General features: G+C 40.1%; 1 protein-coding gene across 2 annotated transcripts in view; it reads right to left on the reverse strand.

Annotated features, from left to right (window-relative positions):
• Window positions 1-7668: 7668 nt before the first annotated feature.
• Window positions 7669-15960, reverse strand: part of TOP3A (DNA topoisomerase III alpha) — a 226817-nt gene continuing 218525 nt past the window's right edge. For both annotated transcript variants that reach the window (XM_069210104.1, XM_069210105.1), the window contains exon 19: window positions 7669-10452. In XM_069210104.1, coding sequence (XP_069066205.1) covers window positions 10301-10452 — 152 coding nt within the window. In that variant the 3' untranslated portion in view covers window positions 7669-10300. The remainder of the gene's footprint in view (window positions 10453-15960) is intronic.

Below are 15960 nucleotides of genomic sequence, written 5' to 3' on the forward strand. Positions count from 1 at the left end.
CGACGCTGAGAGGGAGACACCTTGACCTTGCAGGGGGCATCTGCTGACTCCAGAGAGACAACAGTAGGGGCATCGAGCAAAGTCTCATGCACCACCACTGCCGAAGATGGCGTCGGAAGGGAACCAAGCGTAGTCGATGGGAGCCGCAGGAGGCTGTGCATTAGCCCCGATCCAACTTTGGATTTGAAGTCGGGGGGGCCCAACAGGCACAGAGGACGAAGCCGCCAGTGAGGAGCCTGTCGGGGAATCCGTCACCTCCTTAGGGTCCGAAGGCTCTCCAGAGGGAGGAGGAGACCCAAAAACAGCATGCACGGACACATAATAGTCCTGCATCTGGGCCAGAGTCGCCCCAGCGTCAGGATAAGGGGGAACGGACAGAGTCCACTCCTGCGCAGACTCATCCTCAGAAGATATGGAGGGGCCACGCAGGGGCGAGAAGTCAGAGGAGGACGCGACTTTGACCGTGGACAATGCTTACCTTGAGACATCGCCGGAACCGGAGACATCGAGGGGGCCATACGCGGTCAACTCAGAGAATGGTCTCTGGCATGAGAAGTGGAAGAGGAAGGACTACAATGCCTCAGAGTGCTGCGAAGACTGACACCCGAACAGCCAGAAGTTTCATCTGTCACTCTCACAACATCTTAGGCCTCCGCTGTTGACAGGCAGCACAGTCATCGGTGTTGTGGTGGGTGCCTAGGCATCACACGAAAACAGAGAGGGGGTCCGTTACCAACATCTATCGAGCACAGGACCCACAAAGCTTAAAGCCAGTAGGTATATACACTGTTACAAAATGAAAAAAAAACTCAAAAGGGAAGTCGAAAATTGGTCAGGGGAAACTGCTTCTCCGGATCCGCGTTGCTGCGCGGAAAAGAAAGAAATGACGTCAGCACGTCAGGGGAGGGATTATATGGACTCAGTCTATGTCATATCCGGGGACGACCTTGTTACGGAGTCGCACAACGTCCTCTACTAACAGGCAGAGGTATGGCTGAAGAAAGGTTTTCTGGATTAAGTCTGACGCCTGGGGAAAATTCTACGATAAGGAATCTGTGGTTAGCTGTCCCAATCAGATTTGTGGGAACAGTGCAAGTGCATCAAACAGAATGTAGCACGGATGATGAGTGGCCTCAATTGAATTTAGAAAAGCTCCAACAATTTTTTTTTTATATTTGTTAAGTTAAAAAAAACAAAAAACAAAATAAACATTTTTAGTTGTCGAAAAATGCTTGCATCTGTATTTTTGTGTATTGTTTTTCGTTCACATCAACATCATCAAAACTGTTCAAGCTGCAGTCCACTGCTTCCAATAATTATTCAGTTGAGGGGGTTTCTGGGTTCCAGTAATGATTAGGTGGGATCCACAGAAGTTAAAAGGTTAAGAACCACCGTTCTACATTGTCTGTTTTACTCTACTCACTTTCAGCTATCCTGAGAGGGCAGGTTAAGTGCCACAAGCAGTGCTTAATTTGAGCCAGTGGTTTCTGATGCTCGGCTTCAGCACTTAATTACGAACACCAGCACTTATGACAGTCTGCCACAACGTGGCACTGTTTGTTTAATTTAGAGAGGCGCAAAACAACTATTTATGAATTGAATATATATTTAAAAATGATTAATACCTGCTGTCCAAACCATTCCTATAGTTATGGGGTCTGGAATAGGCAGAAGTGTCCCATTTATGGAAGTGTGATGGTTAGTAGCTGTGTTGGCACTGTCACTGGCAGGGTAATGGGTGGTGTAAGCTGCAGGAGTCTTCTCAGAGGGCCCTGGCAATTTTTTTTTTGTTTAAATGAATTGAGCACTGGCCTCCTGTTGACCAGGTACTCACTGTGTGCTAGACCAGCAAGAGCAGCAACCTTCCAGTACACACTTTGTTCTATGTACATGCAGCTCTCTGAAAATTGACTGCCCAGAGCTGTAGCCAAGACAGCAGCGCAATCTGGCCCCCGATTCCTCGTGCTTGGCTTCTGCCAGAGCCATCTGTGCTATCAAAGCTGTTGAGGAGAATTTAATATCTTATCTGGAGCTTGCAGCCTCAGACAAGAGTAAGATCTATACAGGCCCGAACTTTAGGAATGAAAAGGGATGTAGAGCTAATCAAGAAATGACCTATTTTCCATACTGTGCCTGTGAGGGTCTTTCCAGGTTGGATGACAACGTTTTGTGACCCTGACGGCATCAGTAAGATTCCCGGAGGGAATTAAAGTAGTCCATCAAGGAAAGAGGTATTTCTTTACTCAAACCGAGGCTTCTAAATTGTTTGTGCAGAAACTGGACTTAGGTGAGGAGAACTAAGTGTTTTACTGGTTTGGTATCAAGGGCAGTGTTTGTAGTGTTTTCACTATGTTACTCTGTGTTTACAAATACTTTACACATTGCCTCTGAGATAAGCCTGACTGCTCGGGGGCAAACAGGGGTTATCCTAGCTGTGTTGCTCCCTTGCCCTGACTAGAGTGAGGGTCCCTACTTGGATAGGGTGCAAACCACTGCCAACTAAAAAACTCATTTCTAACAATAGGATAGCACAAAACTGCACACAAGAGTTAACAATGCCAAACATTCACAGACCATGAGGATGTTGAATGCTAGTCACTGGGCCCCTGTGGCTCTCTCATGATTGACATCTTTTCAACCAATGTGTCTGTACCAACAATCTCCTTGTCCTGACACGGGTCAAAAAGGCAAATATTCCATTCCACACCCTAATACCTCCAGTTGGAATGCGTGCAGGAACTCACCTGGACCCACCTGTCCTGAGCGTCCATCTTACTATCAAGGGGATTTTTATGTACCACAAACACACCATCTCAGTCAGGATAGGCAATAGGGCATCCACAACATCCCCTTCGCTAGAACAATTTAATCATCACTGGTAGACTGGCAAATCATTATGGAAGGGAAACTTGTCCGGGTCCCTTCATTCCATCGGTATGACACTATTCATGGAATGATGAACGGAAACAGAGTAGTAGTGAGCATCTCTCAATGTTCTTACTTTTCAACCTGGATTTCTTCAATGGCAAAAAAACTGCATTCTCTTCCTCATGAACCAACACAAATTTGATATGCTCCCTGGACATTTATCTCCACTTCTTTAACATCTAGTGCCTCACTCCATGCTGCAAACGATAAGTGGAGCGGAAATCTGATCCTGTTCTACAGGTCCTTCCCATCTTTGAGTTGTATATCCTAGCAGCGATTACACCCCTGCACCAAGGGTACTATATTCTCACTGAAATGCCTGCTCTGCGGAGGGGAAAAAACACTTACACTGCTACCAGGAGTACTGCTGTATGTTCCAGACTGACCTACTGTGTTGCAGTTACCCTACATGCAGAAATGGCCAGACTACAGCCCTGTGTACCAACTCTACAATGGCAGATGGACAACCAGGCAAATAAGACTGTCAACTTCATACCCATGCGGCCAACTTCAGGCTCACTTTCTCCAATAACCAGACAGAAACATCCTTCAAAGACAAAGAATATGCAGACGAAACAGAATCCATGAGAAAAGATAGATACCTTAGCTCTGAAACATACTAATTCCCAGTGTGGATAATTACTTGCGCACCCAACTGTCCCTTCTCATGCATCAATCAGATCTTTTAAATTTCTGTCTGTGGCAATAGAATGTAGTCTTCAGACTAGCATTGCGCAACCCCACATCCGGAAATAAGATTGTCCAATGACAGAGTGTAAAAGGGTCTTGGCAAAGCTATTTCAAAAAGAAAATCTGCAAATGGAGGTAGCATGGACAAGCTGGCAAAAGTAAGGAGCTGGATCCTCGAAACTACAGATAGATATAAAGTGCCAAAAGGCATCTTCAAACCCACAGAAATGAAAATGCACTTTTCCCACAGACAAGACTCCTATTAAACAGCAAGAAAATAAGGGTGGCAAGTATTTCAGCAGCAGCAGTCATTTCAGACACAATATTAAATGCATTGGCTAATGAAGAATAGATAAAGTGTAGGAATGAAATGGAGAGGATGGATCCAGAGATCTGAACAGAAAGATACCAAATCACATATATACTGCTGGACCATCTTTGTGCATGTTTAGCTTAGGCCCACTCTTTCTTCTCCCCTTCTCCACATTTTGCATTCCTGGTCACCCAACCCACTTTATGATTGTCATTCTCCTTGAATTTGGGATTTCTCATCAGCCCTACGAAGTACAGCATTTTATACGCCTCCTACTTGTAGGGGATGTTTGATTGAAGGGTACAAAAGGCAGTGATTACCGAAAGTTAGGACTGAGGCCTGACAAGTTACTTTGTTAATGTTCTTTCTGCTGAATACTCTATTTAACCATGTATATTTCATCTTGAGTATCCGCAGGTGCCAGACTGCCAGCAGATCAAACACACAACTACTGCTGCTCAGTCTCCACATATTGAGATGTAAGTTGTGAAGACTTGGTGCAGAAGCCTCCTCTGTTGCTGACAAGAAGATCTACCCGAAGTAGTAGCCAGATTGGAGGGAAAAGGCTCATGACCAAGAGCTCTGGGTAACACACACTCTTAGCTCAGTCTCATGCTTTTGTGACTGAGGTCTGGTCTGTCCTGACTTCTGCAGAACTTGAGGCAGGGGAGGCAGTGGAAGGAACACGTACAGGAGACCTGTGGTCCACTGCAGTGAGAATCCATCCCCCAGTGACTTTATTTGAGGAAATTCCAATGTGCATTAGTTTTGAGATTGTACATTCTTACCAGTGGCAAACCAATATAGCCAGGGCAAGCCACACTGCAGATGCCCCTTGATAACTCTGGGTGGAGTTGCTACTTGTGATCCACCAGCAAATGTCTGCTGAGTTCATCTGCTCTGGCATTCAGAGACCCCACTAGAAGGTTGATGAAGATGGAGGGCTTCCTGGCACAGGATCCAGGACCCCACTCCGCTCTGCTTATTGAAGTGCCACGTGAATCATGTTGTAATAAAAAGACCTGCATTAGTCTTCCTTTAAGGACAGCAGGAAGCCTTTCATGGCCAGATGGACAATGAAGGCTCCAAAAGGTTGATGTGGAGCTAGCTGCCAGACACCAAAAGCCTCCATTGGTCACCTCCCCCAAGTGACCCTCCAATCCAGTAGCAACGTATTTGTCACAACCATGAGATCTCAGAGGGGAATAGAGAATTGCCTGCCGCAAGTCAGGTTACACTGAAGTGCTACCACAGAAGACCCCTAGCAATCTCCTCTGAAATCTGGATGGGTTCGGAGAGGCAACCCTGATGCTGGGCTCACTGAAACCTGAGGGTTCACTGCTGGCCCAACATGTGCCATCTGGCATTCAAACAAAGAGGATGCTCAAGACTAGTTGTCCAAGAAGCTCCAGAGACATTCTCATGGAGAACCATTTAACAGAAAGCTGATCCTGCTTGTGTGTTTAGCCTCAGTCACCACTACAAACTCTATCCTGAAAGGAAGGAGCCTGCTATTGATGCACAGGTTGTAAGCAATGACACTGTCTGTCAGCAAGCCCCCTGGAATATCAAATACAGGTTCTGTAGTGTTGGTGGAACTGTTTAGTAGGAGACAAGAGTCCCAAGGAACACAGTAGACAGTAGAGTGCCAAGGACCATACTATGATTCAACTGTCCTTAAGTCATTGAAACGTCAAGTAAGCCTTCTCTACAAGCAATGGAGAGCCATAAAGGGCATGCCAAAAAGATAACTGGACATCCCCTAATAATCTGGTTGATCACATACACAGCTGTTAAATGCTACATGAAATGCTCCATTTGCCTGCAACAGTTAAATGCATGTCATAGGAAGTTGTGAAGATACATCCAATAGATACTCCAACAATAATTTCCACAAGAATTAATGCCCTTGTGAAGTCCCATGGCATGGACGAAACACGTCGGCTGGGCCACTGAAATGTATTGAGGAATGGATAAAAGAAGTGGGAAACTTAATTAAGTTTGGACATTGACTATCACAAAAAAGTGGCTGTGGGCTTACCCCTGACCATCAATGTATGACATTTGGATGGACTTTCTAAATAAGAACAGATTTTGAGCATTGAAATGGTCTTTTCATGATTGAAAATGCTTTGAGGTTTCACATCAAAACCCCAAACCCAGTTCCACCTGCCTAAACAGCTGACTGCGGGAGCTCACAAAGGAGGTTTGGAGAGTGGCTCCCACTCCTTACAGCCTCTAGTCCCACCTACCCGACAAAGATATAGCCCTTCCCTCTTAAATCTTTTCTATTGTTTCCCCACTGGTTGATTCTGTAAGGCTGTCGAGATGGTGCAGATAATACTCCAGGCCAAGCTTCGCAACTCTAATGAGAAGTAGCCTGAAGACATCTAAAATGATTTAATCTAATGGGTAGATCAAGTCACAGTTTGCTCATTTCCTGAGATACATCACAAACCCAAGTATGTGCCAGAAGAGGTACTTCTGGTGTAGCTGCTCAGGTTCACCCTCTCCTGGTATTGAGCTCCTTCTTAGGTTGCATACCATGTGGCCCATGTGAGCCTGCAGGATCGTGGGGCCAATTATGCACATATAAGCACCAAAGGATGATGCTTTGTGCATCCTTGCTACACATGCATAGTGGAGTTGCCTTCCAAGCCCACAAATGGTGAGATTGGTGAATGTCAGTTTTCCTCCTATATTGATGTGGCACTCAATGGACTAAAAAGTAGAAGGTCTCCAATAAAGCATCATTCTTGTTAAGACTGCAGGTCAGATCATATATTACAATGTTATATTAAATTAAATTGCCAGAAATTTCCAAATCAAATTTCAGCAGAATATAGGTATATGTGAAGGTCTTGTAGCTGATGTGCTCTTCTGTTTATGAGTCATAGATGTTCATGCTGCTGCTAATATCAACATTATAGCCTTTTGCTGGAATATTCAGACCATGGTAATACAGTCGAAGGCTGTCCAGGTTAAATTAGAATTTTTTTTATTTAATGTTGCATCACTTTGAGATTATCACCAGTTTGGCCTTTCTGAAACTGGCACAAAATTTGTCTTTAATATTTAGGGTGTTTAAAGTTACGAACAACAGTATTAACAAAATGCATCTTTTAGAAAAAAATGGATCAAACTACAGCCACCGTATTAAACTAAAACTGACTTTGATACACAGCCTATCCTCATCTTATCATACTTTAGTCATACTAATCCAAAACAATGTTTGCACAACATGCCTGCAGAAAAATGTATACATAACTTGAACATAGCTTCCTGTACGTACAGTGTGCACACAGATTTATTCTCCTATACTCAGTCAACAACCAAACATTTCAGTGAGTGGGTGGAGGGAACAATTTAAGTAATGATTTCTGCATTGGGCTCATCAGCCTTTGTTTTTTTAATAGGCCAGTTGCAACAATCAGATTTAGAACGTGTTACTTATTTGCCAGGTCATGTGCATAGACAATTCAGTAAACTCTAGCTGAGTGAGGATGGCAAGTGTCAAAACTTACATTCATAATCTGTTTTCTAAACAGTTTTGGGTAAAAGGCACCTCAATGAAATTGGGTATTTTACAGCTCACAAGGCTGAGCACAATCTTGTAGCTCTAGCTCTCTGAGTACTGAGACAGGGATAGAACTGACTGGGTTGTGCATTACAGAAATCTGAGAATAGGACTGAAGTGCCAAACGTGTAAAAAAAAAAAAAAAAAAAAAAAAATCAAGTACATTTTACAATATACATTTTTTATTGGAGCATGTCAACATAAAAATATTAAACATTTAAAAAAAAACCTTTAGTGAACATATTTTCCTAGCACTCTTGAAATGGATATAGGCTGACTCAACTTCATCAATGTCGCTAAAGTTGTAGCTTCTCTAGAGGTATGCGACATGTGTCACAACTGAAGCAGCAGATGCCAGAACTCTCAACAGAATAAAATTAATATTTACAACTTTAACCCCATCCTGGCATCATCATCACCCGTCAAACACAACAGATTGTCAAAAACGGTCCCCTTCATTTACTAAGTAATCTGAACAGTTGGGTTTTTGATATTTCTCTTAGGTTCAGTGTTAGTGGTCCATGTCTAAACAGGATGATAAGGATCGTGGGTACATTAGATATACGATTTACCTATTTGTTTCACTAAATTTGATAGCTTTCTTCTAAGATGTGTCCTTGTGAAAACGAGCCAGACTCAGATAGGTATTATCTTTAGTAGGACAACTCAGTCTGCTTCTTTTCATATCAGTTACAGAGTTAGCTATAAACTCGGTGTGCCTCTTTGTCTACTTAGAAGGGCAAATATAGACCAGCGAGGGGAGATAATATAAAACAGCGCGCGTGTGATGGACTGGTTTCTGCTTGTTGATAAAGATCTAGATATGATTATACAAGTTTGTCATAAATTTACAAGGCAAAGGCTAAAAATACAACGCCAAGAAGTAGAGAAAACATAATGATGTAATTTAACTGGTAAGTGATTTTTTAAGATCATTGCTTGTATTGTATCTTAAAAATTAATGTAACCGTTCCTAAATGCAGGAACAGCTCAATCCTCCATAGGAAAAAAAAAAAAAAAAATAAGCATATTTTATATTTAAAAAAACATAACATCCACAAGACGATCCTTCCTCTCTGTCTCTATTTTAGTCTTCGGAATATAGTTTTTCTAGGCATTGCCAATACTTTACTGAAACACCATGCTCTGCTGAACTTCACACTTCTTCCGCACTGTTGAATTCCTGATATAAAACAGCGAGTGAGTCCCAATCATGGAGGCTGACATGAGAATACAAATTTTAAAAAATATATATTTATTTCAAATAATATGAGTGGCTATATTTTAAAATTCTTAAAACCATACAAGATGTTTAATGCAGCTAATGAATTGTCTTTCAGTCCTGCTGTGTCTTGACTTAAGTTGTATAAATACCAGACCCCATTTTTAGATTGCTGTAAAATGTATTTTTGAAATTCTAGGAGCTAACCAAGGAAACCTAACCCACTCTTTCAAAGAATGAAGATATTTGTAATGCTTCTCGGACAATAGTCGCTTTCATGCCACTTATTTCTTTCAGATTTATATACAAAACATAAAAATATCCAAGAGAAACTCTCATGCCTATGAAGAAACTAACAGATGGCAGCATCAACTGTGTGTGCACGCATCTGCTTAGACTTGTGCAGTCGTGCTGCTCCCAAGATGTTGACAAGCACATGCTTCACTATTTTGTGGTTTACAGCAATGTAAAAATAAAACACAACCTTTTGCAAATGCAGAAAAAAACCAAGCAACTCTGATCTGTAAAAACACTCTATTTTAATTGCTATTCATTTTTCTAATCCCCTAATCCAAATCGTCAAAGGAACTTCGAGGCAGCAAAGTAAGATGTTAAATTAGAGCTCCTGTGGTTTTCAATTTACTTTTCCAAAAAGCACATACACATAGGATATTTTGGAAATAAGAACCCCAAACTCTGCCAAATCTTACTGTGACCACAAGAGCCTGGCAGTTCCTCTGAAATGAATTTATGACAATCCAGAAAAAACTACTACATGTGACAGCCTTCAGTTTCTTTGGGAGCGTGGTGATGAGGATATTAGTGACTTTGTAAAAAAGTTTCAAACAACAGAATAATGTTGAAAACTGTTTGCTTTTAAAATTGCAAAGTTCCTAAAAGCCTTTTCAGAGGAGTCTTCGGTTGCCATATTTCCAACAGGTTTCTTCAGATTGCACATTCACGTGTTTTTTGGCTAAATACAACTTTAGCCAAATCATTTCCAAAGTGATTTTTTTCAAAATTTCAACTTGTCTTTGTAAGCTAGAAGGCACTTATAAAATAGGATACTGCCTTAACACTTGTGAAAAACTAAAAGTCTGTGTGACTATTCTGCTACCTTGGATCTCAAACACAGGCACATACGCTTGTGCATTTGGGAGTAAGATGACAAATCAATGCATTGCTTATATGAGAGCACCTACTAATGTAACAGGGGTATTAACTAGGATCAGCTTTTCTTTATATAAGTGATCTCATAAGATTCAGAAGGAGAAAGTGCAAACTGATTTTATAGTAAGCTGCTCTCCAACATAATCATAAAACAGAAGACCATGTAGAGTCCCATGTTTGCATCAATTTACCCATGCAAACCCGTTTCCAATGAGTTTGGTTTGAACCCTTTAAGCATCTAGCGATTAATGTAAGCGATGAGGAAGAACTTAAAATATTGAGTACTAGTGATTGAGTATTAAGGCTGAGAAACTTGAAGATCTTTAAAATCTGCGATCCACCCGATGATCTCCACAAAGTTTTCATAAAGCCTGTACTATGGAGAAAATTAACTTCTCTTTCATCGGTTCTGTGGGCACTTTATCCGTGTGTGACCAGGCTGATGGCAAATTCCACATGTGCGGGGCTTCTTGGTACTTGGTTCTTTGTCTGTGCTGCTGCTATCCCTCTTGAATTTTGTTCCAGGTCCTCTATTTGATGCACCCGCTTGCCCTGTATAAGCAGAGAGCAAAAAGTCATGCGTAAACAGAATTCTCTGAATGGGAAAAAAAACATTTCTCAGGATGGTTAGATTTCATATGTTAGCGGTAAGACACACTGTCAGGGGAATTAATGTATTATACTGGCAAAAGGTTAAAGAAGTCTAAACATCAAATGAATATTCTTAGAATAACAAGGACAGCCATTCAAAGTGGCTTGTGGTCAATGTTAAATTAAGTTTAAGTTATAAAATATACTTGTAAATTATTTTTAATTCTTGAAACAAATCCTCTTTTCCTTAGGCAATTTTCAAACATAGCATCAGTCACACTAAATTTCTGGCTTGTCTATAGCGTGCAACAGCAGCAGACGAAATGGGAAATGTTTTTCATTGGCGGGGGGGGGGAGTGGTTTAAAATCACACACTTGTGCATCAGTGCTGAAATCCTGTGTTATAAAATGCTGAAGTGTCACAAAATGTTTCTCCTATAAATGGTAATTAATTCCATGACAGCTTTTTTGAAGAGCCAGTATTGTACAGCATACATCCAAGCTTGATGAGCTTCATTAAATCCGAGGAAACAATGAGCAAGCTCTATCTGAATCTTGAGAGGTGCTTGTGACCAACGATGCAAAGATACAACTAACCATATTTCAGGAATATTCTGTGCCCTTGCTTCTATTTTGTCAGGCACTTACTGCAGTAAGGACATTCTCAGTAAACCTGAGCATAGTTATAGGCGAACTGCTATAAGCTATGTGGGCATGTTGGTAATACCAAAACTGTGGATGGCCTAGAACTAATTAGTGTAGAAAGACATGACCACTTTAGGCAAAATACTACAGTTTAGCATTGACTAATGTGCAGAAGTAGAATTTCAAAAGGAAAGACAAACATACATAGAACTTTACACTCAATAAGACTATACTATTAAAAAGATATACACAGGACACAATAAAGGAAATACACAGGGAGAGATGAAGAAGCAGTAGCCAAACACAACAGCACAGTGGTTATTCACCTGTGGCCCACGGACCTATGGGAGTTCGCCACTGCTTAGAAAATTAACTATTAACCGATTAATCAAGTATACATAAACAGAATGTAAAATTTAAAAATGTTCTATAAATGTGAAAATTTGAAGTTAGACGCTATGAATTAAGTTAGTATATTTAGCTAGATTTGTGAGAGCGCCACAAGTACAGCAAACAGAATAACGTATGGATGATGAGTGCACCCTCAACTGAAGCTCCAATAAAAAAATTAAAAAAAAATAAAAAAATATTATGAGTAAAAAAAGACAAAGTGATACATTAGAGTGTGGAATGTTGCTTTGTCTTTTAGTATCAAATGGCAAATTTAGAAAGGCCTCAACCTTCCCATTAAAGATGACGTATAGATTTTTGGGTCATCAATAGTGGAAAATGATGAGAGAGTTCAGGAGGCTCTCAAGAGATTACAGGATGCAGGTGTGACCTTAAAAGCTAAGAAGTGTGTTTTTGGTGTGAATGAGGTGAACTATCTTGGATATAAAATCTCAGGTGATGGTATTAATAAACACAAAAAATTAGTGGATATTATAAGGTAGTTGTAAGAACCTAAATCTAAAGAATTGGCATTATTTCTTGGTATGGTTGAATACTACAGCAAGATTGTAGAAAGTCTTGCAATAAAGGTAAGACACACAATGGTTGAATTTCTTTGTGGAAATTAATGTTCAAAAGAATTTGAGTGGGTCTAGGAAAAATTGAGTCATGCACCATCACTACAAGCATATGATGTTGAATGTGAAAGGTATTCTGCGATGCAAGTGCAAAAGTATTAGGGACTCTTCTTGTTCAGGTAGAAAATGGCAAGGAGAAATGTATTGCATGTGTTTCTCGTGCTTTGAGAGGAGCACAATGCAATTATTCAGTTATTGAAAGGGAGGCATTGGCAGATTTGGGCTTTTAACATACAGAAACAATTGTTGTGGGATATGAAATTTGTAGTACAAACAGACCACAAACCATTAGCAGAAGTATTCATGTGCAAAGGCTTATATTGCATTTCATCTTGCATTCGAAGCAGAGTTGTTGGACTTATGGACTTTTGTTTTAATGTACATTATATTCCTAGGGCTGGAAACTTTTCAGCGGATTTTCTTTCAAGATTAATTGAAGTCAATAGTTACTGCACGGTGAACAAGAGAGTGAATAATGTTGTGCTTAATGTGCTGAGTGGTCCATGTTTACAAAGACGAATATGGTCAAAACATTTAATAATGCTGTAAGTTAGTCGGTGCTTGTACTGGTTACAAGAAGGAGTAGAAGAATCACTAAAAACCCTTTTATTTTCAAGATTATAGTATGCAGTGATTTGGATGTTACTGTTGGTTTCTTTGTGCTGAAATGTTCTGCTTTGAGCATTTTATCTATATTTGTCTGATTTCTTATACTACATACTGTGTGACTAAAGACGTTGATATAGAGATTGTAAATATTATTTTCTGCATACTGTTACTTGTTGTTTCTGCTTAAAGTTTAAATTTTTTATATATTTATTGTTGTATTATGGGAGGGAGAAGTGTGATATATGTCATAATACCATAGAACACAGAATGCTGTAAAGCATTCACATTCCACATCATGCTTGTAATGAAGTAACTTGTGCAATGCTGGTCAATCTTGTTATTCTTGAGAGGAACATCACAGCCCCCATAGCTTCCTTCCACTTTGCTGAGGTGAGACTTGTAACAAGAGACCCTGAGATTATTTTAATGGTGGCCTCAAGTTTCCAACTTTTGGTTACCATTCTCACTTCTTCAACCTGCCTGTCCAACTGCGAGGAATTGCCATCATTTACATCAAAAGTGGAGAAACAATGACATATGACAGTGGGAGATTTAACTCCCAACAGAGATTGACCAGACCTTCTCTGCTAGGTCGTTTATTGTGTGAGTGAGACATGTGCACCTCTTTCTGGATATCGTTCTTCTAAACTGACTCCTTTCTTTAGAGTTGTTCAAAGTAGTCCATGTGTTATATGCTGCTCTCTTTTCTCTGCTGAGCCTTAAAAATTTGGTTGGAATGCTGCGTCAACGAGAGGAGCTACTTGTAATTGATTCTGTGGCAGAAGGAGTCTGATCAGAGAGATAGTTGTGCTCCAATGTGTGTCACTTAGCTGTATATCGTGCACAAATACAGTAAATAGCACTTTTTGTTCATGCTGGAGTCATCCCTTCTTCTTCATACATAAGTACGTTTGTTGATTATTCCGGCATTCCTGACGCAGATTCCGGGATCTCTGCAGGAAGAGTACTATCTGTGCAGTACAGATCTTCTAGACGGCACTTAAAACATTTTGATTTTGACTTCTGGACTCCTCATCAATGGTTCCTACAATTGGCGTTGATGTATTCACTGCTTTCTAGCCTCAACCCACAGCCGGCCGGCCCTTCCCTGAGGATATTTAAACAATAGCCCTTTCCTCAGGATATTTAACATGATGATTAAAGCAGTACCTTATGAGATGTCAGTATCAACATCAGTCCCGCCCAGTCGAGATACATTTTCACAAGATTGTATTAATCTGCCAGGGAGGCCTATAGTGTCAGCAAGGGGTAGTCTCCTTGCGAATACCTCTATTTGGATCACTTCTTGTGCCCCTATGTATTAAATCTTGCCTTGTATTGCAGAAACAGTATGGATTTTATTACAAAAATTCAAGATATTCAATGGAAATCTAGTTATATCGTGGTAACCATTGATGTAGTGTCCTTATATACTAGCATCAAATATGAATTAGACATTAAGGCTTGTGACTGTTCTGGTAATAGCATCTTACATGCGAAAAGTCATCATCTGCCAAGATTAAAATAGAGTATCCCTTATGGTGAGCTACTTAGAGCGAAAAGGAACTGTAGCACAAGTCAGATCTCTGAAAAAGAGTAGAGGAATATGGTGGCAAGATTTAGATCCGGGGCTATCCTATGAAAGTTCTCAAAGAAGCCTGTCGCAAAGTTTGCTAAGATACAACCAGATAGCCTCTTGATCCCGAACAAACAGGAAAGTAAAGACAATACAGTGAGATGCATAACCACTTTCAATTCAGATTCGGAGGAAGTGAGGAAGATCATTAAACAATATTGGCATTTTATAAAAGCATATAATATGATAGGAACCTTGGTGAGCTCATATCCTAGAAGTACATATAAAAAAAGTAGTTCATTACGGGATATTTTAGTACACAGTTACACAAATAAGAAGGAGAATTTGTTTTTTGGCAAGCAGAAAGTTTTTTATAGATGCATTAATTGTAAGGCCTGTAAACACAGTATTAATCATAAGACATACAATTTACCCACATGGGAAGAAATTACGATCGATAAATTTATTGACTGTAATTCAGACTTTACGATATATGTTATTTTGTGTCCATGTAAACTATGGTATGTGGGTAGCACAATTTTTCCTGTTAAAAAGCATATTCTAGAGCATTGGCGTGCCATCAAAAATAATGATGGGAATTATCCAGGAGCACGATACTGCAGACAGGTACATGATGGAAAAATTTATGGCATGTCTTTCTTTGGAATTGACAGGGTGTTGCTGTCACCAAGAGGAGGAGACAAGGAACGCATTCTCAGGAGGATGGAATCAGAATATATAATCAGACTAAACAGCAGATTTCCATGGGGATTGAACCAGGATGAAGAGCTTTTTGTACATGAGGGTTGAGGGCGAAAATGGAGAAAATATATAAATTTTTGTTGCTATGAATGGTGGAATATTGATTATGGATATATGGTTCACAACACAGTTTCTTTGTTTGATTAATTGGTTGGGTACACTAGTATTGCAGTACGATTATGCCCGTATCGCTCTATTGTGATATATTTATGATTTATTTATGTATGTATTTGAATGAGATATTATATTAACTTATTGTAAATGAAAGAAGTAATAAATCATGCCTGAAGGAGGTGAAATGCGACTTGGCATTGAAGAATAAATCAATTGTGAATTGGATAATTATACTAAAGAAAAATTAGAGAGTATAAAATTTGAATTTATGAAAATGTAGAAATTTAGAACTGAGGATGTTTCCGTTTGTCAGAAATAGGATGATCTAGTTAATAGGGCATTGTGGAACAAGGTATTTGACTGTTATGGGATAATGTCGATAGTATTTTTTTCATGTCTATCAAACTGCAGGATATAGTTTCTAGAGGCGGTAGGGCTTGGGAATTGTATTATGGAATTATGGGCTATGAGTAAGAGCAACACGGTTGAAACGCACCGGCCCAAGCAATACAGCGTATGATGAAAGAAGAATAAACGGATTGGACAAAAGAAGTCTGGAGTGCCGGCTTTTCCTTTCGTGATATGACTGAAAGGAAGTGGACACACACATATATATATATATATATATATATATCTATATGTACCCTGAGGACAGGGACTCCTCTAATCATGGACTGGCTATCCAGGTACCCTAAAAGACTTAGGAGAGAAAGCAGTCAAGATAATTGGTTCCAG

The sequence above is a fragment of the Pleurodeles waltl genome, chromosome 10 (assembly GCF_031143425.1).
Source record: "Pleurodeles waltl isolate 20211129_DDA chromosome 10, aPleWal1.hap1.20221129, whole genome shotgun sequence".
Lineage (NCBI taxonomy): Eukaryota > Metazoa > Chordata > Amphibia > Caudata > Salamandridae > Pleurodeles > Pleurodeles waltl.